We start from the raw sequence: 25,682 nt of genomic DNA, 5'->3' as shown, positions 1-25,682 counted from the left end.
TTTATTGTGCTCTTTTTTTAATAGGTAAGTATAAAAAAGAAGACTAGGTTACGTATTTAATTCCCACCAGGGAATGTTTGAGGAAATGTCAGACTCCTTGTTTCATAAATTAAAGCCTTTGAATCATTGACCTAAAACAAAAAACTGACCCAAATATGGTATATAAAGATTTTTGACTTTAGTTTGACTTTCCTGACCTGCATGCTTGTTCTAGAACATTGACTTGAAGATAATAAAGTAAACCTTTCCAAATGGAAACATTGCTAACTTTACAGATTCAAGGGGATGGTAGACTACGTGAATAATTTAAGAAACACTTTTTCAACATGATAATGTATAACCAATAGTTGCTTTGACTACTTGACATTACAATAATAATGGAAAAAAATACTTCAAAATTCTGTCTGCAAAGCTGAACACACAAAAAGGAACCTGAAGGGAATCTGTATTGCAGGAATGATTTGTGAGGGGCAGGGACCTGTTCACTACTCTCTTTTGTGATATTCAGCAGATATATAGTCAAAAGAAAAAACTTTTGCTACTGTTTTGCCCGATAAATGTGGTCTGTGTGGAAACCATATTTTAAAAAATAAACTTACCTGGGTAATTGTGTTTATGGGAAGTAGCACTGGGAAAGTCATCATTTTTTCTAGCAAATGATAATCCCCCTTCCTGCCACACTCACCATATTACCCTTTGATCCTTTTCCTGGCTGTTTATATCGAATCAATCACAATCAGAGCTATGAGGAACCTTTGTCAACTTATGAGTGACATGGGGGTCAAAGTACTCCTAGGCAATGGAAAACATTATTTAAGGACGGCAGAAGAATGATACTGAACTATAGGACTCGGTTTGCTTGTTTTTTATTTATTGTTTTATTTTTTGATAAAGAAAGACTGCAATTGTGGTTTAAAGTGTGTCTTCAACCAAAGCTTAGTTTGGAATAGAGTTGTGAAGATTAAAAACCTTTTCAGCTTTTTATTGCTGATAAAACCAATGTTAGCACAGTTCTCCAAATAATAATTTGGCAGGTGCCTCATCTAGAATTTATTCAGTCTTTTTAGTATTAACCTTAATGTATGCATTCTAGTATTTCCTTTGTACAATTAATTTCAATTAACCATTCAATGGCTATTGATAGATCACCATCAAGTGTCCAGTAATCCATTTACTGGCTCCTTAAATACATTCTAATGGTTTATTGATTTAAGCTTAATGTGACTAATAATCCCTAGAATTAGTACCATTTTTGCACATTACAGATGAATAAATAATTAAAAATCCACCTCAGAAAAGTCCTTGAACTCGGGGTGGACTGGTTTTCTAGAATGACCCCTGATATATAAACAGCAGTCTGCATCATTTTACCATGGGCTAAAGGATATAAATATTGGGTTCTTTCCAAAAAATCTGATTTCTTCTTACCACCCAGAATCACAGGGTTATATGCAGCTTAGCTGCTACCTCTTACCTGAAAACCCAACAACCCAATTTAAGGGAATCTGTAATAATGTAAAAAAAAAAGCTATGCAGGACTGGCTTTCCATCACAGAAACCTGTATGGACCTAGTGCTCATACTACAGCTCGATGGCCATGCAACCCGTTTGGTATATTTTATTGTTGTCCTTTGTTTCCCAGTGGTTTTAGTGAAAGTGAGAGCATTGATTTGTAAATAGCTACTAGAAAGGATTTTACTAGAATGTTCAACATACCCCTTGTGTCATACCACCCGCAGCAGGTTTCTCTGTGATGGGTCCCTCTAGCATTTCATATACTGAATATAATGGGCAACCCTGCCAGTGGTGGCTGCAGTTGAGGTCCCTTGTTTTGATCCTATCCAGACTGATATTATTGTGAAAATATATACATAAACCTATATGAGGTGGCTGTACTGTTACTATTTAGGAGAAAACTGTGTAGCTAATAACTATTCATGAAAAAGCCGCTTTTTCTGGCTCTAGGCACAGAGACCTGGTTTGCCTGAAAATGAATACAGCCCTGAACCTCTTGTTGAGGGAACCTTACTTTGCAATCTGGTGCATTCCCACAATTAGTACGGGTTCCTAATGCAAAAAAATAGCTAATTTTGTGAGAATCTGGAGACTGTGACCTGAAACTTTCACTTTTTCAGGGCAGAGCATGTTTAGTTTGCAAAGAGTTTTGCACAGTAAATCCTGTGCAATGAATATTTAAAAAACAACATTTATGCTTGCACATGTTTGGAATGATTGAAGTCCCCACAACTTTATTTCGCTAAGCTAAATGAAATTTCAGTTTATTAAGTAAAAATGTAATGCTTTAGTAAACACCACTGTTTCTTTACACTTCAATTGCAGGGGTTACTTACTTTAATACAAAAAATGAGAATAAGTCTTTACAAGCTGGGGGGAAGTGCCACTAACATTTGTCTCTGGAAGTGTCCCTATTGTAGGGTTTTGCCTATATTCATGCTGTTCTTCATCAACAATTGTTCCCACTGGGAACACAGACAGCAACAACATTCTGACAGAGGCTTCAAACTCTATCCAAAATAGATGGAAAACTGAAATGTTCCCATCTATTGTAAAGAGTATTTGAACTCTGGAAGCTGTGCCCCAAAACAGGGAAAGACAAATGACTAAATATAGGCATTGCCTGTACCCTCCATGCAGCTGATCTTTTCCCCATTATAAACTTACCATGCCTATGGTATCCTTTTTGTAGATAGCTATCTTGGCAGATCTAAGCTCACAATTTTAGCTGACAACATTCCAAGAAGATCAAGAACATACAGGACAGATTGTTTTTCTCAAAGCAAAACCATCAGGTCAAAATCTCCAGCAAGGAAAAGAGTGAGCACACGTCTTACTAAGTCATAGACAAGTCCCATTAGATCTCATACTGCAGATACACAGCAATAGGGTGAAGTTACAGAAGTACATGGGCACATTCACATACCAGGAATAGCACTGCTATTTCAGGAGCGATTCCAGACACAATGTACATTTTCAGGGCACAATTACCATTTTTTAATGTTCCCTATAACATAACACTAACAGGGCTAGTGATGGTATTACAATTTATATTGATTTTAGAGCAAAAGATGGTATTAAATTAACACTGTTTTTCCCTCTATATTTATGCAAACAGAATATTTACTTTTTTATAAAGCGCAAATCAAATAACTTGAAATACCAGGAATCAGTCAACAGTGAAACAACTGCCTATAAGCTAATTAAAAGATTTTACGTCAAGTAATTAAAGTTGAAAAATAATCCAAAGTTACTCAAACTAAAGTCAGATTCATAGTTATAGTCATAAAAAAAATATGTATACCCATGATACATTAAAAAATAAATGTCCAGCTATACATTGCTGCAAGCCTTCAAGACTTTTTACCCGTAACCTTTAAAGAAAAAAAAAAAAGCTTTTGTATAGTAAAAAAACAAGTGTTTGTGCTTAGTGATCTGTGAATACAACCCAGCACAGAGGCAGTGTTCCGATAAATGTTGAAATGACCACATCTTCTTATAGCCAAGAGAATTAATGATCGTCTGAGGGTACCCTTAGATACAGGAGGGGAGTCAGATGTGTGGACACATTTTTGACTGTCCTGAGGCTTTCCTGTATCTTTGGTAGTCCACAAACTAGAACAATCAACTCAGCTGCACATTTTAATTTCAGTTGATAGAGACCTAAGGGATGGCATAAGCAGAAATGTGTACCATGCCCACCCTATTTTTAGCTCATAGCTCAGTGCAAGCAATAATAATCACTGTGGTGAAATAGGCAAAAGTGAAGAAATATGTAGATGCTAAACTAAATATAAGTAGAATGTAATATACATATGCTTTCCTATAAAAATTACCAGAACATGTTGTCTTATCCTAAAGTAAAATAAGCCTTGTAGTCAGAACACTGCTTTGTAACCTGATGAAAAGGGGAAAAAACATTGGTGGTAGAGGAGACATCAGGAAGACAATAATGGACTAATAACATTCCTTAGCAATCCAAGAGCAGGCAAGAAACAGGATAGTGGCATGGAGTCTGGAGAATTACAGTTTATGGAAAGTGATGTCCCCCTCCTAGAGCTCAGGGATGTCAGATGGAAGGGTTTTGATGATAAGAGTATGTACATTGTTTAACAAATCTTTTGGCAACTAAAACATCTCTTATGTATATGTGTCATTTGTGCATTTAGCGAGAGTTGGCCTTCAACAACATTCAATTAAAATAATCTAAACTTTTTTTTTTAAGCCCTCAACTTTAATTAGCCTTTTCTTGTGGATAAACACGGCACATTTTTCAGCTTCTTTTCCATTATCTTTTCAGCCAAGAGACTTTTAGTAAATACTTTTTAATTAAGATAAGCGTCTTGCGTTCTGCTACAGCAAACAGCTGAAAGCATTTGCACCTCGGAACAGGAACTGCCATTAGATGGCCATTGGAAAAAAAAAATGAAATTGGACATTATAGAATGCAAATCAACTCTCAATGGTTTATCTCAGTACTTACAGGTATAGGTCATTTCAAAACTGTCGCTGATATTCACAATATCAATTTGGGGCAGAAGCTTTGGGGGTTCCAACAGCTGCGATAATGCAAAACGAAAGGCGGCATGTTCCTGGGATTGCTGGTTTGGGAAGAGGCCCCCTGTGGAAGACAAAAGGAAGATTTAGACACTAGGAACTTATATGGTTAAAGCATTTTTTTCTTTAGAAAGGTATGACATATATAACTGCAATACAAGTAATTTATCAGGTTACAGACAGTTCAGATTGTGCTGATGCGCAAAATAAATTTTATGGATCCGTGGCATTGTCCCTAATTTAAACCAGTGTCATACCCATACATGGGCAGTACCATATTTGTTTAGACACTATCTAAGATCAGCATCTGCTTAAAGAATGACATGTTGTGCACACATGTCTTAAAGAGGTCAACCTCTGCTTCAGTCTCAAATCATTGTTTTCAAAATTACAGTATTGCTGTCTGATCTGAAAGTGAAAAGGAGACTAAGGAAATGCTTTATTTTTAATGCAGGAGACTAGGGAGATTTTTTCAGCCTTGGTTTATGTGCATGAAGCTCAAGAACAGCTTTTTAATTATAAATTATAAATTACACTTCTAAAAAAACGTATATTGCATAATGTCACCTTGTTTTCCTATGGCATTGAGAAAATAACAAAGGCAGCCTATTCCCAGATTTTTGTATAATAGACACATGATCTATGATATTACTAAGTTCCCTCTTTTCTATTGATTTATATCTTTAAAAACATAATTAAACAAGGACAAAACTCTCTATTTGCAGTCTGTTAGTATATAAATGCAAAGAACCAGAATACAATCTACATATGACATGAAAGGAGTATATGGTTCTCGATAATCACATAAGAAATTCTGATGTAATTAAATTTAATTAGAATATGATAATATTCACAGTGTCTTGTCATTGTGATCATGCTATAAGGTCACCCTAAACATTTATGTAAATCATAATAATGAACTTGGTCTGTCTATTCAATGAAAATAGTTTTATCTGTTCAGTAAATTTGCAATATTGTTTAATGGAATGTTATTAGAGAGTGCACCAGCTCTAATGAACAATTCTCCTCTATGATATGAGTATGGGGAAAGGGAAATTGTTTTCTGGCCGTTACACACTCCCTGTTCTAGGGAGGCAGTACGGTGACTGAGCATTACTTCCTAGGACAGGAAATGTGTACCTAGGTGACAAAGGGTAAAAAAAAACAAAAAGCAAACCCCACAGTAGTAGAAGAAGAGCAACTGGAAGTGACTAAAACCTATGGTTTTCCATCACAATTAAAAGAGTGGTAAGCTTCATTTATGTTCTTAAGTTTAAATATAGTTCATGCTTTTTGCCTTGGCACAAAAATATTATGGGCAAGCCTGTATTAGAGTATGAAATCTAAATGATAACATCCATATGTACAAGCTTTCACAACTGTATCATGTAATTATTTTTTGAACAAACAAATGGAATGGAATGCACTATATAAGGAAGCCTCATGTCTGTATTTTAATATTATATTCTGAATGTACAGAGCAGCATGCAAAAGAAAAGATAGTTTTGTGTTTTTCAAACTATAAAGAATCTTTTGACTTCCCCTAACAAACACTATGCAGCCTCCAATCTATGGTTCTCGTAATAAATTTAGTCACCAATGTCAGTGATGGTCAGTCACCAACCAGTGATGGTCAGAAGGGAAAGGAAAATAAGATGAGTTAGCACAATTTGTGATTTATGGTGCTGTCTCTTTCAACTGTGGCCCACAGGTGCCCCATGATAAACACAATCCTAAATATGGGTGGTAGAATTCAAATACTGACCTTTTTCCCCCTACAATATAAGTTTGTAACAGTCCATTAATACTATAAAATATTAATGTAATAGTCCATTAATAATGTTATCATTGTCCATTCATTAATAATGAACTAATAATGAATAACAATATCATTAATAGTCCATTAGTAATGTTATTATTTTTTATTAATAGTCCATTAAAATTGTATAATGTTAATAATGGATCTTTCAAAACATTTTCCGGAATTTTCACACTTTGATGGCTGTATGGGAGTTGGATTGCTGAGCTGTTCCTTCATGCTCTTTGCACACCCACCTGTCCACAGTGGGAAGCAGACCACAGCAGTGACAATCGGCAACATATGAGAACATAAAGAACAAACATTATTAATTTATCAAATCTGTCTTAAGTATATATTTGGCTATTTATAGAGGCTTTCGCCATCTAAAGAATCTTCTTCCTGTCTATAATGGAGTCTATATTCCTTTCCTAACCATAAAAAGCACTTTGAAATGATAACATAATGACTGTCTACCTTGCTCACAGAGCACTGGTCCAGAGTTCTCTCATCAGTGAATATATCAAATATAACCATCACGTATCTCTATCCATAAAAATTATCAAGAAAGCAAGTTGGCTACAGGATGGAACAAAGTGCAAACTGATTCCTGCTGCTTTGTTTGATTTTTTTTTTACAGAAACACATCAAATATTGCCTTGAAAATATCAGCAAAGTAGGGAATTTGATGGAGCTTTTACTACCATCAGGTGATAGTTTTGCCTCAGGTAGTGTCAGCTGGAAGTGGTATGGAACAATGCACATTGTCTATTCTATATATTACAAGAAAAAAGCACAGGAAACGGGCAGGTCTGTGCTGTTTTCTTATGACCTTACAGTCAAGAATGGATTGAATAAACTTGGCGTTAGAGCAGGGTTTGTGTCAGTAATCAATAGGGCAGCTATTTAGGGCTACCTTAAGAAGTTTATTGAGAATGAACAGATTTAGTTGCCATATGAAATCTCACCATATTCACACATGCTAAGGAAAATAAACCGGTAAATGGAATTTTAAAACTGACTAGCTGAAACAATACAAACTTTCAATGGTTTTTGAACTTAATGCTTTGCTTGTGGTAATAATGTGAGCTATTCATGCTAAAATTTAGGCGGTGTGTCTGTAAAGGTCAAATTATAGGGGCAGTTGGTCTAGGAGACCATTCCCCTTTAATTGTCCAACCCCCCAGCCGCTATGCACCACCTTGGGGACATATTCTATCTCATCTACATTTCTCCATAAATAAAACACCTTCTTCCTATTTCTAAACCTCCATCCCTTTAATGGGGTCCCACCCTCTTTTTCCTGCCTTCTTATATATACTACAACCCTTCATGGACCTTATCCGCCTTACAAAACTACGATGACAAACCCAAGTATTTGATGAAGCTTTTAATTTTGTACATGCTATCTAAAAAAATAAAAAATAAAAAGTTTGGACCTTTACATACATTTTAACTTGTTACATTTCTTTTCTAACAGCTAACCTGCCGATACTTCTTAGCCCTCATCCATTACCTAATATGTAAATTAAAATCTAAACTATGCTCTTCACACATAAAAAGTCCACATTACCACCTTTGTCTTAACTGTCACTTTTACCACTTAACTCCTGCAAATAGCTGGCCATGCACAGCTCTAATATTTAATCTGAATCCAACCTCTAACATAAGGCTTTTACCCCCAATATCTCTATCCACCTAGCCTAATTATAAAGCGTAATCCTAACACCTTATGCCTGAACCCACTAATCTCCTACTATAGCCCCTCAACTAGGTCCTGACACTAAGCAACTAATTTGCTCATTGTCCTTGAACTCTGTTGCGTGATGGTGGACCCTCCGTGTCACCACCCCACTTAGCTGTAGAGAGGGCAAAGCACTAAGGCACCAACCACAGGTTCCAGCATCACACACCACAAGGGATGATGGACTTGGGAGGTGGTGATCAGGTTGTGGTTCTTACCCAAACTGGCAACAGGTCACTGTAACTGAGCTGAAACATGGTACAGACTCACAAGGCAAAAATTTGGACATACAGACCAAGGTCAGGATGGGCAGCAATCAGAAGTGGGCAGAACAGAGCTGGGGCTGGATACCAGACAGGCAGTCAAGTTATTAATACATAAAACCAAGTTGTAGTTGGGGATAATCAGTTTAGCTAAGACCAGGAACTAGAGACAAGCACAGGAGCCTGGGGATCACAAAATGGACTTCTTTTACATGTTACTTTCCTATTTCATATAGGGAAGATCACCTATATGAGCGGACCATGTGACAGGTAGGTACTGATACCTACCACCATAGTGCTTCAGCCACATGATTCAGGACATGAGTAAGACAAGCCGAAAACCACGAGATTCATGAACAGGTCTGCTGGCTGCAAAGGGATTCAAGTTAAGAAGACCTAATGAGAGCACAGATCCCCTAGATCTGTGACATTCTGTGACATTTGCTAAGATGGTCATGTTATTTGGCAAGATCAGTATGCTACATCCTAACAGCTACCAGCACCATTGACTACTGATCTCACCACAAAAGCCTGGGTATAAAAATTATTGGATACAGATAAGCAAGAATAAAGCAGCTGGACCAAATTTCTTACATCTCACAGAAGCAAACATATTTTGTATGTGCGTTCTCCAAAAGGATGCTGGAGAAGGACATCTAAATAAAGAACATAAGTTCCAAGGAAGGATACATACTGTGCAACAGAATGTATTTACCTATGGGAGAAAGTAATCGAAGAAAAACACGAAAGTGAAATCATCTAACTTCAATGTGACACCAAAAACATGAGGATAAAAGTGGCAAAACTAGTTTTCATCCCCAGCTGTAAAAAGGTTCTTTTCTGTAAGAGCTGTAAAAGGTAGAAAACTACTTTCACAGGAGAAGCATTTTTGAATGAGGTAGGGAGTTTTACCAAGACAGCAAAGGTTAAATGTTATTTTCAAAATACATTAGCAAATATAGGGATTTCATTTTATTTAATTTAACAATACATTGAATATTTAGGTAATTGTATCTAAGTAGTACTAATTGTACCTTCCTATTGGGTTTCCTGTCCTAGCAATAGGCACTCCTGTGCCTAAAATAAAGCCTCAAAGCTGGATGTCTGTGAACTCTAAGACACCTCTTACCACTTACAGGAGACAAGGAGTAAGATAAATACAATAGACATTTGATGGAAGAATAGAAGATAGAAGGGAGATAAATACTGTAGCTAGATAGATAGACAGAGAGATAGATAGACATTGGATAGATCAATAGATAGACAGACAGTTAGATCGATAGATATTGGATGGAAGGATAGATAGATAAATAGATAGATAGATAGATAGATAAATAAATATTGGATAGAAGGATAGATAGATAGGAAGATAGATAAATAGACTGACTTTAGATGGATGGATGGATAGATAGATAGATAGATCGATAGATAGATAGATAGATATTGGATGGAAGGATGCATGGATGAATAGATAGATAGATAGAATGAAATTGAATGGAAGGATAGATAGATAGGTAGATAGATAGATAGATAGATAGATAGATAGACAGACATTGGATAGATCAATAGATAGATAGATATTGGATGGAAGGATAGATAGATAGATAGATAGATAGATAGATAGATATTGGATAAAAGGATAGATAAACAGATAGATAGATCGATAAATAGACATTGGATGGAAGAGTAGATAGATAGATAGATATTGGATGAAAGGATAGATAGATAGATAGATAGATAGATAGATAGACTTTGGATGGATGGGTAGATAGATAGATAGATGGAAGATTGGATGGAAGGATATATAGATAGATAGACATTGGATAGATCGGATACATAGATAGATAGATAAATAGATAGATATTGGATGGAAGGATAGATAGATAGATAGATAGATAGATAGACTTTGGATGGATGGATGAATGTATGAATAGATAGATAGAATGAAAGGGGGGTCAGGAAATATGAAATAATATTCACTGCTGTAAATGCAAATCTATTTCCATAGCTGTACTTGTCAATGTCTGTCAAATAGCAGTAGAGAAGAAAAACAGAAAAATTGCCACAAATCACTTGGCCCATTTCTGCTTCTGATTCCCCATCTGCTTTACTCTTCAGACTGAATTTGATCCACAGCAATAACTTATATAGGAGGAAACTGCCTACATATTTCAATTATTTCTTAATCCCCTCTCTCTGTTGCATGTAGAGGAAAGCTGTTTCTGCTTCACACTCTGTTCCCACTAAGTCCTACTTCTTTTATATTGTACTCAGGAGTCATTACTCCGTGACACAGAGAGGAAATAGCACACACTGCACAGTACCATCAACATTTTTTCAATTTATTCAATCCTGCTCCCATTCATTAGAGATCTAGACAATAACAGAAAATGTAGATGTGGAAAAAATATTCCAATGAAAGACCTTCATTTATAATATTTGTATCTGCTTTTAAAATGTCTTTTTTTCCAGAGCAGCTTAATCTTGATTCTACTTGCAAGAATTATCTTGAAGATTGGGACTCCTATTTTCTGAAGCTGGACAGTTTCTATCTAGCACTAGTGCAGACCTTGGAAACTATTAATGCTTCAGATAGTATAAACTAGATAGAAAATACATAGTGAGTTATTATGAATTCACATACACTTGTATGACATTGCAAAACATATTTGATTTGAACAAAAGCTTGTTGACATAGGTCTTATGTCTTTTTAACAGGTGTGCTTACATTTATGGGAATTTACTATGAATAGGTCTATCCGGTTTTTATTGAATTACATACATGGGGCCTGCTTTATTAAATCTCTCCAACACTGGAGAAGATAAACTATAACGAAAAAACCTGGGTGATGCAGCAAACCTGGATTTATATTTATAAAATAATTTTCTATTATTTGGCTTTAAATCCTTGAAAAAAGCCATTCCAGGTCTGCTGGATGACAAAGATTCACCCATGATAGGCCATCTTCTTCAGCCTTGAAGAGTTTTAATAAATCAGGCACAATGCATACATGTATTCATCATGAGGTTTTTATTTTTTTGTTTAAAAGTAGAACTATAATCCACAAATACAAAGTGGAATGCCTTTAAAGCAGAAGAGGCATATAGGTGATTCACTAAAGAAATTTAGGGTGTTCACTGATTGGGGAAATTACCACCTTGCAGCTGATATTTTGTTTTACTAGTAAATGTAATAATAGTTCACTTAATATGTAAGCACAAGCAAGGAAATCTAAAGGATTTTTCTATAAGGTAAGAATGGTAGAAGTCAGCAGAGCTTTACCTCATTCACTAAAGTAAGTAAATGTTTCTTCTAAGGGAATACTTTAATTTTCTATGTGAACAGCCTAGGTAAACCAAACCAAGCGTATGTCTTATCTATAATAAAATACCTCTCCCTGCTCTCAATGTTGTTTTGTTTTAAGCCAAGAGGTCTATATAAAAGTGTACATTTTATACACCCCCATGGACTGTGTATCAGGAACCTCCAGGTGAGGGCAAGGGCAAATTTACAGGAAGATGCTGAGCATTGATAAAGCCCCACATCTCCATACAAGTTTACAAACACAATTTTGCACTTTGTGACATGTTGGGTGACGTAATAGTCACATTAGTGCTAGGTTTTTTATCTCTTGGAGGGTAAGGGGTATGGTATGGGGTGGAATGATAATAAAGATGGTGAAGTCTTAAGGATATACCCATTAAGCTGTTTGGTGTGGTTGGTGGCTGATAGGGATCATTATGGACCTTATATAACACAACAACAGTTTTAGTCCATTTGGCTGGAAATAAATTCAGTGTAAGGAGGCACAGGAAGCTTCTAAGCCTTGTAATGAACAATCAACAAGGTGCAAGCTTCCAGAACGATTTAAAACAGTAGAGGACTCTGGTTGGATTGCATTAACACAAGGTAAATTAGATTTCAACTTTAAAGACCATCTACCCTCATCCCACTCCCCTGTAATTCATCCCACATAATCAAACATTTCCTTATTCCCTATCTTTAAAAGGAGGACACTCCCCAAAATGCCATATCCAGGTCCTTTACCACTACTTCCTGTCCTGGGGACTTCTGATCCACTGCTGCAGAGACACCCATATTGGCCAGTTTCCCCAACCAGGACCCCACCATGTAGTAAGCAGAAGAAGACCAATAACCAGGCAAGAGCATCATGTGACTGTGGGTTTAGTTAAGAAAAAATGTGTTTTAAAGTTTTTTCATTTTAGGTATAGTGGGGTGGAAAGGTAGGGGGATTATTATTAACCTGGAGATATGTCAAATACATTTGAGGAGCAAATTGCAAATAAGTGAAATCCCAGTTAACCTTTACACCCAGACCTGATTACAGTCTAAGAGATTACTACAGATAATACAGATATGAACAGACAAAGTTTCTCTTATTCATATATTCGCCTTTCAGTGTATTCTACGCAGTCCTCATCCTTGTACAGAAAAGACTGGTGCAATCCCTTTGCATTCATTTTACATTGAAAGGGTTAGGAATGCTGATCACACCAGTCACCCTATTAATCCACAAGCCCCGCATACATTAGAAAACACTTCCCAAAGGCCTGAAGGCAACAAAGCAGAAAAAAGGAGAGAGAGAGAGAAAGCGAGAGGGAGAGGAAAAAAAAAAATCCAACGCAGCTGACAATTTCAGGAAGGAAAACAAGATTTGAAATTGTAATTCAGCAGTCGTTTGCTTCAGAACGAAGCCAACATAAATCCAGGATGCTGGGAATCTCATGGTTTTGTGTTGCCCTAAGGGACGGGGTGATGTCACACTATGTCAGCAAGGAAGGGAATGAAGAAGACAACAAAGTAACCAGTGTTTCCAAACCATCCAGGGATGCTGGGAATCAGCACATTTAGCAGCTGTATGGCCAATTAAAACAAATCTCAGGGAAAGATATATGAGATATAACTGTGATCAGTACTGCATCCTCACCCCATACATCACATAGTTTACATATCAACTCCCCAAAACTGAGGGCTGTATCCAATAGTAAAATTAACTGCACAAAATATATAATGGCACAGATACTGGAGGACATAGCACATATATATTTTGGTTCATTCTGATCTAGTTAATATTGATATGGAACAAAAATGTAGTAGGGAGTAGGGAGGTTTACTTTCCGTAAGCTTGATTTAAGTAAATAGGGTTGATTTACCAAAAGTAAAACAGGATAACATGAATTATCCCCCTTGCAAAGGATGTTTCACTTTAATTTAGTAAATGCGGGGAAAATTCCCTTTGTAAATAACACCCAATCACTCTAAAGGAAATCTAAAAAACAAGAGTAATACTTGAATATGATTGGGTGGTTGAAGTGGTGAAAGAAATTAGTGGAGCTTCAAACTAAATAAGCCCCTGCTTTTTACAATTTAGGTTGACATGCACTTTAAATCAGAGTGCTCACTCAGTTCACCTTTATATGAGATCTCTATAGTATTATAACCAAAATTTAGGGAGCATTTCACAAGGTTTCTGAGAGAGTATTTCTTTTGCTAGTTCCCATTGTACAAATCACTTCCAAGGCAGGTCTGAATCTGACATTTCCTTACATTAGACAATGGGTGTGTTTGGAAATTCTACTCCGACATTATAGGCACATGTTCTTAGACCACTAAATTACTAAAAAAGGTATTGATTTGGGCTGGTGTAATACAGCAATGATTAAATCTAAAAAGGCAGATTAATTTATATATTTTGAATATAGTGTACCTTTAAGGCAAATTCATAACTCAGCATTGAGTTGTGTTAACACATGTGCCTTAACACGTACTATTTGTATTAGTATTAGTGTGTGCATTGTATAAAATAAAAATAAAAATGTGTGGTGCATCTATATGTATGTTTTTCATAGATTGATTTATTAAACTTTAGTATAATAAGGTTTAGTATGATTCTGTGATGGCAAGGGTGAGAACATATTCTGAACAATATATTCTGTGCTGTCACACTTGGCCATATGAAACACAGAAAGAATTATGTCAACACTTATTGCAGTGACATGCAAGAATGATTCCTTTCTCCCTGTTCAGTCTGCTTTACTGGGATTCTTTCTTACACTTACACAGTGAATAAATGCAATATATCTGCACATTAAAGCATTCCTTCTGGCATCTGTCATGTAGTGCTCACTCATATGATAAATGTTAAGATCAATCGAACTCATAGAAAACTTTCCCCGTAATCAATATTCCCTCGATTTTCCCATTTTGGTCAACCAACAGGATGCCAATGTTGTTTCATTTAACTCAGCATAAACAAGCTTATTGGATAAGGTGCAGTGTGCAAAGTTTAGTAAGAACTAATCAGTAGTTATCATTCAATTATTGTAGCACTCAGTGTTGTTGACAATCCTATTTGAATATTGTTTGATCAACTGGAAATAATAAAATAGCATTGTGTCAATTTCTGAACTCTTCAAACCACTAAAAAATTTTTTTAAAAATCTGATTTTTATTTTTTTTCTCTTATTTAAATTAAAAAATCAAATCAATCAACCAAATGGGCTTGAAAGAAAAACACTACCTTTCACATATTTCTTTTTAAGTTGTATCTCAAACTTCCATACATTATATGGCTATATGATTGTGGACATCCAACCATCACACCTACATATGTGGCCTTTATGTGGTTCCCATTTTAAATTATTGGTTTGAATTATTTAGGATTCAAGGGTATTGTCAATGCTACAGCATACAAATACAATTTAGACAATTGTGTGCTTCCAATCTCATGTGAACAGTTTGGGAAAAGCTGTTCTCTGGTGTCAATAACCTTAGGAAGCCTAAACAATGCCCTGTCTTCAACTCTATAAACACCATTGAGATTGTGTATGACGGTTCTCATTTATTCAGGTCATTGTATATATAGTAGTAGTTATTCAACATTTAACGTGTGAGATAAATTGGAGGGTTGATTGCAAGCTAGGTCTTCTGGTCTTTCAGTCTTTTCCTGACCTTACAAATGCTCCACAAAATATATTTTGTAGTTGTTCCCAGATTATGAAGACTGTTAAAACTATGGCATTGGCTCATGTTTTTGGAATAGGATGTCTACAAGGCTCATAAATGTGTAATGGCCCATTGTTCACAAACTTTTGGGCAATGTGTAGTTAAATAAGTTAAAACAACATATCTATCCATCAAGTCTATCACCCTTCTAAGAATGCTAAACATTCAGCTATTGAAGAAGAAGCCAAAACAAGCATAATTCAACAGGGAAAAACATTCTCCCTGAACCCCAGAATCTGATACTTCCTGACCCAACATTCTGCAAGGAATTTATTATTAATTGCCATTATATTTTTGCATTTAGAAACACATCCAGTCCCGTAAAGATTCAAGTTATTGAATTGGCCAGAACTAGCTTCTGTAAAAAACTATTTCACAATTTGAAATTTCTCAAACACAAGTTGTGCTATTACAATGACAGACAAGTAAGTGCAAGTACACAAATTTTCACAAATATCTATAAATATATATATACTTCCTAAATCGAAGTCAAACATCCCCTCACCCCCCATCGCTTATCCTGGCTTCCTCAGCAATTTTAGTGACATTGCTATGTTCAGGGCTTGCAATTTAAAACAGTGATTGCTGACTATACTTTACCATTCTTTTTATTTATTTACTTTTAGGACATGTTCCCACAGGTTTCCTTTACACCCAATTTTGGTGGCAAAACTAGCCTTGCAATAACTTAAAAATTTAGTGGCTTTCCATACAATTTAACTTCCAAATTAAAATTTCCACCATGAATTTGAAATTCTCAACTACTCCTAAGCATTCATTACTGCACTGGGTGACATCAACCCAAGTGATATAACTTTCCAGGCCACCTTTCTTGTGCCACCATTCGTCCCTATTTTATTTTCCTAGTTATCCTTGGTATTGCACTGTTAGATTAAATCAGACTTAATTACAGACAAAGAATGCCATAGCTGGGGATGTAAAAGCTGAAAGAGATGTCCATACTTTTGGATTGGGATTTCCAATAGCCTCATGACGCTGTTTAGTGGTTCACAACCATACATGCCATACAGTGTATATGATGTATAATATTATATAGGAATATCATATTCAGATAATACCTTTCCTAGTAGACAATTCAACATGCCAACTAATTCCGCAATCTTAAAAATAAAACTTACTTACAAGGTAATTTTTTTGTATTCAGAACCCTGTGCCGTTATTATTTCTTTTGGTAAACCCACGTTCCTCAAGTGGTCTACCCAAGCTGAAAAAGAATGAGCCCGAAAGAACAATGCTGAAAAAGAATGAGCCTGAAGGAACAATTTATTATTCACTTTATCAAAGTATCTACAGCTGCAAAGAGCATTACAGGAGTTACGTGTGCACATCTAATGAGATACGGAGGACTTCCAACCCATGTAAATACATGTGAGAAGCATCACAGCTGTTGTAGGTGAATGAAGCCAGTGAGAAGCCTTAGATTGAGCCCCGATAGTGAGAAATGAACATGGTTTTCAAAAAACAATGATACATACAGACCAATGAATAATGATTAAGACACTAATTACAACCCTTAGCAAATATTCAGTGAATTGTTTTATTCAGTTCTATTCTAGCTAAACTAGTGAACCATAAAATTATGGTATGAAAAAAGTTTATCTATCAACATCAACTCACTCACTGTCAAAGTTCTGTGAACAACTTTGAACTGTGTTATAGATATTGTGAACTTACAGAAACTACTTATTCTGTATATAACCATAGCTAAAGGCAGATTCTTTGTGATAGTGAACCAGGACTTTGGCTATGCAGGGCCAAAATACCAAAAAAATAGATTCTTTAACAGCTCTAAAAATAATACTAAATAAAAAAGTCAACTGTGTCTTTGGTGCGGGGACCTAGAAACTCACCAGTTATTAGTCAAGTCCTCTCCTCTTTTGGATTAAAACATTATGCACTTTCTGTGAGGCCCAGGATGCCACCAACTATTAAAATAAAAAATGCTATAGGGAACGGTGCCATGGCATTGGGTCGCACCACCCTTCTCGATATTTAAAGTTTTTTAGGTATAGTGTTTTTTTAAGGCTGCAGGGGTGCTCCAATAGGACAAGAGGGGGTCATGGGAGCCAAGAGTTGAACTATAAGCCTGGCATCACTAGATGCACCCAGTTCTCTGCCTTTTGTTCCATTTCAGCCAATAGGAGTGAAGACAGAAAGCCTTAGGTGAGCTCAAACTGAGAACTCCCCTTTCCATTTGACAGCAAGGAATAAAGCAAGTCATATGTTCTCCCATACCTAAAAGTAGCAGTTATTTGTGCTTTACTCCTAAAGGCCAAATAGATTAGTGGTTGTGCACAGTAAAAAGGTGTGTGTGCTTCCAGATGGGCTGCTATTCATGTAACTGTGTTCCTTTGTAATGCATAGGAGCATGGGTTTACCTAAGCTTGTTGCTGGTTTTCTTATTCTTCTTTAATTCTGTAATATTGGACAGTAAATACACACCTGATTTCCACTTGTTGCCTGTGTTTTTTCTTGCTTATTTATTTTTTTTTTTTTCCACTCTATTTCTCTTTTTGTAACTCTATTCAGACCTCTTACTAAATGAGCACACACTAGTCAAGCTGCTCCCCAATCCCTCCAAAAAATGTATGCCATTAAATGCCATTTTCCATTTGAAAAGGTTCCAAATAAACTGGTTGCTGTACTAAAATCGTACTAGTAATGATGTAAAGCAATTAAGTGAACATGGGCCAAACTTAAGGTTACTGTAGGAAACAAATTCACTTTAAACATCATAAACAAATCATTAAAATGCTACTTTATGTTCCATTTATTTGTCTTTTTGTATCATTGATGAGACCCTAAAGTCTATAAAACTGGCCCAGGTTTGCTTTATTGCATTTTCTTTTCTAGTGAATCAGGCCCACAGAGTCCATGCTGGGTTCCCTTTCTAGTGTTACCTTTGAGGTGTACTATACATAGAACAGTGTCCTGGCAACTGAAACAAATGACAGTGAGATATAGTCCTTTTTAATCAATCATGACATCACATACATGCAATTTGGTGCTATACATAGACCTGAACGGTTGAATGGAAGCCATTGTATAAAACTCTCCACCCATTCACTGCCCATTGATTGGTGATACACCTTCTATAGCACTTTGTAGGAAAACAGCTTGGGACCATCTGGCAAATGTATCAGGATAACAATTTGAAAAACACAATCTATATATCTAGACAGCTCAGTGATTAGCATTGTTGGCTTGCAGCACTAAGGTCCTGGGCTCAGCTCCAGCTCAGCTTACAGCCAGGTTCAGCATTGCGCAGGGTGTCCCCTCTATTTCTAAAATTGTTGTTGCTGCTTCTCTTTGGTCTCATGCTATGCTGTAAGTTCTGGTGAGCAATGACCGATAATGATATTTTATTTAATCTGTTTGAATTTTGTAAATAAATGTATTCAATTTATTCCATTTATAATAAATGAGCGCAATCCAAAATAATAAAAAGAAAAAGAATCACCATAAGAATCAGGAAATGTCTCCCCACTGTCAGATTCCAAAAGAGAATATTTTTCACTAGCAACAAAAAAAAAAAGCAAGTGATTTTCTTTCCCAATCGCTGGCTGGAAACATGAAATAATGCATGAGGCAGTATGCCACAGGGCATCTGTATGTCTCCTCTGCTGCGGACATGCTTCTACACTGGAAACACAAATTACTTTCTCCACCAAAGCCAAGCTCGATAATGCGTCTTATCAACACGTTTCTTTTACACACAGAATCAAGCTAAACCGAAGCTGAAAGAGAGAAGGAGAGCGAGCCGACTGGTGGAATTATTCAAAACACTAATATCCATTTGTAGGGTAATTTTTCCCAGTGGCAATCACTCACTCTGAACTTATTGGGTCATTCAGCAGCCAGGCTATAACCGAAGCAAGGTAAAGTCTAGATTAATAGATAAACTCCTCCTGAAAGTCACTTAAATAACTCAAGGTGAAGGGAGATGTAAGTCAAGCAGGCAATATTATTATTTTTATTACACAGTATTTATATAGCGCCATCATATTACGCAGCACTGTACAAAGTCCATAGTTGTGTCACTAACTGTTCCTCGAATGGGGCTCACAATCTAATGTCTCTACCCAGGTCATATGTCATTAATACAGTCAAAGGCCAATTTTAGAGGTAACCCAATTAACCTCTCTGCATGTTTTGGGATGTGGGAGGAAACCAGAGTACCCGGAGGAAACCCACGCAGACACTGGGAGAACCTACAAACTCCATGCAGATAGTGTCCTGGCCGAGATTTGAACCTGGGATCTAGCGCTGCAAAGGCAAGAGTGCTACCTCTGAGGGCTACTCAAGGTTTACCAACCCTTTAGGGCTTGTTCAGACCAATGTACTTTCCTAAGCATTTCACCACTTGGAAATGTCATTTGCAGAAAGTTTGTAGTTTATGTCATACCCTTATTGGCTAACCTAAGTTATTGAAAATGCAAGCTTTCAGTGGCTTAGGTTGTTTTGTCAGGCTTGAAGAAGGGATCTACGCTAGGGCTGTCCATCTCCAGTTCTCAAGGGCCACATACAGATCAGAATTTAAATATAACCTGAATTAGTTTTTGAGTCTAGAGCTGTCTGTTAAAGTGATGCTAGAAATGTGTGCAAATAGAGGACGAGCATTATACAGCCCTGACCTAAGCAATTTCAAAATCTTTTATTTTTATTAACTGAAGTTAGCAAAATAAGGTATCCCTTGAACTGGAAACTTTCTGCACCAGTCAAAAGCTAGCACAGTACAAGCCTATACTACTGTATATATCATTATAAAATGGGTGGGTATGTTTGATACTTGATGGAGTTCATTTTTGGTCATGAGGTTCCTGCATGCCAACCAAAAACACCTGCTTGGAGGTATATTACAGAGCAAGTATTAACAAAAATAGAATACATTTAGAAACTATAAAAAATCATATTGGGTAAATCTCTATAATACTGCCCATGTACCTATGCTTTGTCTCTTTTTGAAGGCTGTACATATAGAAGAACATCTGTTGATCTGCTAGAAATCCATTGTGTTTCTAACTTACTGTTTGAGATGACAACATTGTGCCTTTGCTGCACTGAAATACCAAGTAATGTTGTCATCCATATCCAGGTCTTCATATTGGACTACAGAGCCCCTCCTCTAATCCTCACTTCCATAATGTAAGCGGGCAGTGTTCTATAATCCAGTAGGGTAGAACTCAAGCAAGGCTAAAAGAACTACAGGAAGTTAGGAGCTGTCTAGAATTCTGGCAAGATCAATTGGTATTTTTCTGTACTTGCAGTTATTGTACAGAGACAAGACATAGGCATGTGCATGAAATACAGAGATGTTTTTTTCATTTTGTTAAAACATAAATTATAACTTGCAGCTATATAAAAGCATTTAGGGGATGACATTTAAAAACTATGCTTGCCCGAAGCCAATATATAAACCTTAATTGCATATGCTAGGTTGTAATTATGTGTAAGGCAAAATATTTGAAATGTGTGACATCCCATCGCATTCATATATACATCAACCTAGTCCAGGCAGTAAAAGATGATTGGCTTGCTGCTTTGTGTGTTTGCACATTTTTGATTGTCTTGCTTATTAAGCTACAGTAGTGTATCACAGTAATAATTGGAGAAACTTTCAAAGATTGTTTATATATTTTTTATATTAAAGTTCCTAATAATAGAGGGGAACTAATGACCCCTTACAGCCCCGAGCGCTTGGCCACAGTTGTATTCACTGCAAACAAAACTAAGCATTACAGATGAGTCCTGGGAATTAAAGAACATTTGGTGACCAAGAAATACAGCTCCTAACATGTCCAAAAACAAACATGCATGAAGTTTTTTTTCTCTGTAGCGAAAGAACAGTCAATTACTTAAAGCTTACAAAAAATAAATCTCCAATTTGAAATCCATTTTTCAATCCATGGCTGAAAGCCATACTTATTATTACAAAAATGATAATCATTTTGCATTTGTTATCATAAGCAATATCATATAAAAGTAGAAACACTCAGTAGAAAATTTAATGAAGCGTTGATTACCCAGAAAATGTCATTTAATTCTGAATGTAATGAAGCATTCAGTGGATATGACTTTAAATCTTTTTTATATGGGACAAAACAAAATCTTCATTAAAATTAAACATTTCAGAAAACAAACACTAAACCTACAATTTGCCTTGCGTACCATCAGCCTAACTGACTGCATTTTCCTTTGCTTTACTTAAAGCACTCATCCTTATTTATTAACTGCCTACCAGTAATGTACAGTAAACCACAGCGTCCAATCAGAGGTCAGCTTTCAGTAATCGAATTTCAGTAATAGGAACTCTGATAGGTTACCTTCAAATGCTGCAAATTGCATATCAGCTTACATCTTTTCAATCCATTAATAAAAAAGCCAATATATGGGTCGATTTGAAAATATACGCTCTGGAATATTTAAAAAAGATGCTGCAATTTGCAAAATGCCTTATTAAACCAGTGAAAAGGATTGCTGATTGGTTGCTGATTGGTTGTTGTAAAATAAGCTAAGATGATGAGAACTCTTTACTTGTCTACACTTTTAGGTATAGTTATATTTTTCAGTTTTGCTGGTCTTACGGAATAAATGATGTACAAAATAATTCATAAAATGCCTTGTTGGATCAGGGTTAGATAAATTCTGATTGGTTGTTACTGCACTTTGCTGATCCTAGAATAAACACATATCTGGATCTTCCACCAGGAACTAAAACGATTACCCAGGGACTTCCCGTAAGGAGCTGGCAAAAGGGGAAATTTGCTTTCCCAGGGCTACACTCTGATATCGCTCACAGGTGGCTGGAAAGAAAAACCCCTTAAGATGGGAAGCCAGCATAGACAATGAGCTTGATGCAGTGTGACTGGCAGAGGAGACAGAAAGCTGGAGGACTGCAGCATGGATAATAGAAAAGCAAAAATTCCAGAAAAAATATTTTTCATCAATGCTGAACCACCTTGGCAAATAAATAGCATTTGATAAATCAGAGGGGGTCAAGCTACACTCTCTCTCCTAGTGTGGAGTTGTTAAAAATAGTTGGCCAGTGGGCTAACTATCTGATAGGCATCTCAATGGCAAAATAAAGGAGCCTACAGGGCAGGCTGAGCATACCTGTGTTAATTGACAGGCAGTGGTTTAGCATGGTCAGCCTACAACTGGAAGTGCCATTACTGGCAGGATCATGGAGTAAAAAGCTTTGTGTAAAACATACTGAAAAATAGATACACACAATATAATATACAAATACTAGCAGTGTGATATAATGTAATCAATCATAAAAAATAGAATTTAGTCTATTAAATCTTTACAGAGCAGATGGCCCTTCAGCAGTTCCCTAACCAAATAAGAAAACATATTTTAATATATCTATCCGTGTCAAATTTAACATGGCCATATGATACATAATCCACTCCGAGCACAGCCATTTTGAATAATTATCTCCAATATTCAGGCACAGAACAGTGTTGATGGATACTGGCTCTGCAAAGATTTCTATTACAAAGCCAGACTTTTAAATAGAAGACATGAACCCCCTTATTTTCCACTGCTGAATGCTTGGCAACGGCAACATGAATTTTAAAAGTAATATTTTGACATGTTTCTCACACAGAAAGAGTGACCCATAGTATCCAATGAATTTATATATAAGAATCACATTATAGCATACAGAACAGGTACAGTAAATGCTTTTGCAGTGCCGAAAACAATTTAAAAACTGTGTTCTGAATACAAGAAAGGAAGCAACAATTGCCACACTGCTAACATGTTGCATTCAATTGTTATGGAATGGTTTGAATGCAATGGACGAGGGTCATATGTAGTCAATTCTGTAACACATTGACAGAAAGCACAATACAATTCACCAGGATAACAAGGGATGAAGCAAGCACAAAATCCAAACCATAAAAAAACAATTTCACTTCACCAAGAGCTCCATTTGTAAAGGGTATAAAACTGCGTTTGTCACCGAAACAAACACTGTGTGATGGCTACATCAAATGTTAGTCTAGGCCCACTGATATAATAATAATAGGTTAATATGGAACATTATAAAGACATCTTCTGTAATAAATGTGTATAATGATTTTAATTTGAAGCAGTTTTACTATTTTAGATTAAATCTTTGTGGATTTTAATTGCAAAGACTTGGTATGAACTAAATAGCACTGTACACTCCTCCAAGCAATAGTATGTGCTATATAATAAGTGTATATAGTAAATAATAAATATAAGTGATTATATGTGGTATTGATTTGCTGTGTTTAAACATATAAAAAAATATATGCATACGTATGTGTATTGATCATTATAGCGGAAGCATATCTTAGCATGTTTGATACCCTATATAGCACAAATCTATACGGTAACAGTTACAGCATTTAAAGATTGCACTATTAGTGCTCCTATCTCAGCAAATGTCAAACACACACACATCCTGGCTAGAGGTATAGATCACATCTGTGTTCATTCAATTAATTCTCATGTTTCACTAGATACGGGAGAATGTCTCCAAGGGATATCAAAAGGGAACTGATAAATGAGAACAAAGGCTGTCACATCCACCTTCTTCTTATATAATGGTGGTGAATGAGTGACCCTATAGACAGGGATGTGCAGCATCTGAGCCAGGCAGAGCGCCCACCTCCCCAGCCTCAGCATCTAATGGGTTAATGATGCATAGCAACTGGGGGTGGAAGGAAGAGAGTCGTGATTAAGGAGCTTGAAATTCCACAATAATAATGCTTTATTCCAATGTAATAGAATTTAAATGTTCCAGGGAGAATGGATGGACCTGCATAGAGCGGAGTCAGGTAGGAATGTGCTCTGTGAAGAGGAGGGAGTAAAGGTATGAGATGTTGACAGATTAGGATAAACAGTACAAGAAGTGAGCACTTCTGGGTTTATTCCGTCACCTAGTGCAAAAAGCAACAACAATGTGCAAAGGGAAATCATCTTCCAATCGGAAATTCTCCATTGGTTAGGTTACCGCAGTAAACTAAAACCCCATTGGTTGCCATGGGTTACTGCACTGTGTACATTATGGTTGCCTTCTGCACTGCGTTAATGCCTGGGCTTCAAGGATCAGCTACGCAGCTTGGGTGTCCCAACTGGTGGAACAAGACTGATCCTTCCAATTCCACACCAACTGGAAAGCCACATGTTGCCACACTGGCCTAGGTCATGGAAACTTTGTGCTGTAAGGTGTGCATGCATGCCAGTCTTCAAACAATAAAATCTGTCAAATCTTTTGGTGCCCCTGGTCCTGATCAATTTTCATAGAGCCCCATAATGTGGAACGTTATAAGCCAGTTGTCCTTTAGCTATATAAGTCGCTTCCCTTTTCCCCCCAAGAATATAAGTAAAATGCTTCTGGGTACTTACCGATTTGAATAATGTTTGGAAAATTGGGGAAATTGACCCCAAGCACTGCCCCTATAAAGCTGGTGCAGAAGAAGGCAAAAATGTACTGCATATTTCCTTTTGCATTGGCGGAGAAGAAAGATGAGCCCTACTTCCCAAGCAAAGATTCTGTGTTGCTGCTTGTCTGGAGGATGGAAAGCTCCTCTTGAAGTCTCTGAATGAGCACCCCCCCCTGGCCTTCCAATCTGTACTGGGGATCCAAGCTGTGGATGCAGCAAGCACAGAGGAATAGCTGTTGATGCTGTTATGTTGGGTTTTTTTTTTTTTGGTGTGTCTCTCTCCTTGGTGCTGAAAACAAGCTTTGCTCTCAGTTCCAGGTCTTCCAGCAATTCTGCGCTCCCTCTTGCTAATCTGTGCCTTTTCCTTTCTCCATCCAATGCTTAAAATGCTGCCTTAACATCAACTGACAGAAGGATTAACTGAACAGTGAGAGAAAGAGAGAGGGTCCTCCTCATTCACCCAGACACACACTAGAACATACATTACACTCTCTCTGTCTCTCTACACTCCATCATGCTAATGTGCCTTTATTACTGTAGCCAAGCAACTGCCTCACATTCCCCAGCCCCTCTCTCCATCCTTCTGATAGGAGCCAATGTACTGTAGCTGAGGGTAATCTCTGCATCCTTCTGTCCCTAATACACCCCCACACCCTCCTGGAGTGTTAACAATATGGGCACCCCTCCTCCCTGTGTGTCACGGTGTCACATCCCCTCCCTGTAAGAAGTTGTATGATCTAGGCTACCTGAGCTTTTTATCATCCTAGTTTTCTAAATATACGTACCCTCTTGGTACATTGGTTCAGTGCTTTTTAGCATTTAGAACTATGGTAGT

At 36.7% G+C, this 25,682-nt stretch overlaps 1 protein-coding gene across 5 annotated transcripts in view; it reads right to left on the bottom strand.

Moving 5' to 3' along the window:
• The window catches only part of GRIA1 (glutamate ionotropic receptor AMPA type subunit 1), a 155,528-nt gene extending 130,087 nt beyond the window's left edge, over nucleotides 1–25,441 (bottom strand). For 2 of the 5 annotated variants that reach the window (XM_072400458.1, XM_072400460.1), the window contains exons 1-2: nucleotides 24,810–25,438; nucleotides 4,499–4,636 (exon numbers count right to left, since the gene is read on the bottom strand). In XM_072400458.1, coding sequence (XP_072256559.1) covers nucleotides 4,499–4,636; nucleotides 24,810–24,900 — 229 coding nt within the window. In that variant the 5' untranslated portion in view covers nucleotides 24,901–25,438. Of the gene's footprint in view, nucleotides 1–4,498; nucleotides 4,637–24,809 lie in introns of all 5 variants that reach the window. The other 3 variants (XM_072400457.1, XM_072400459.1, XR_011919373.1) reach the window with 2 other exon arrangements.
• Nucleotides 25,442–25,682: the final 241 nt, after the last annotated feature.

Source organism: Pyxicephalus adspersus, chromosome 2, assembly GCF_032062135.1.
Source record: "Pyxicephalus adspersus chromosome 2, UCB_Pads_2.0, whole genome shotgun sequence".
Lineage (NCBI taxonomy): Eukaryota > Metazoa > Chordata > Amphibia > Anura > Pyxicephalidae > Pyxicephalus > Pyxicephalus adspersus.
Note: the sequence above shows the minus strand (reverse complement) of the source record. Positions and strands in the feature narration are given on the sequence as shown.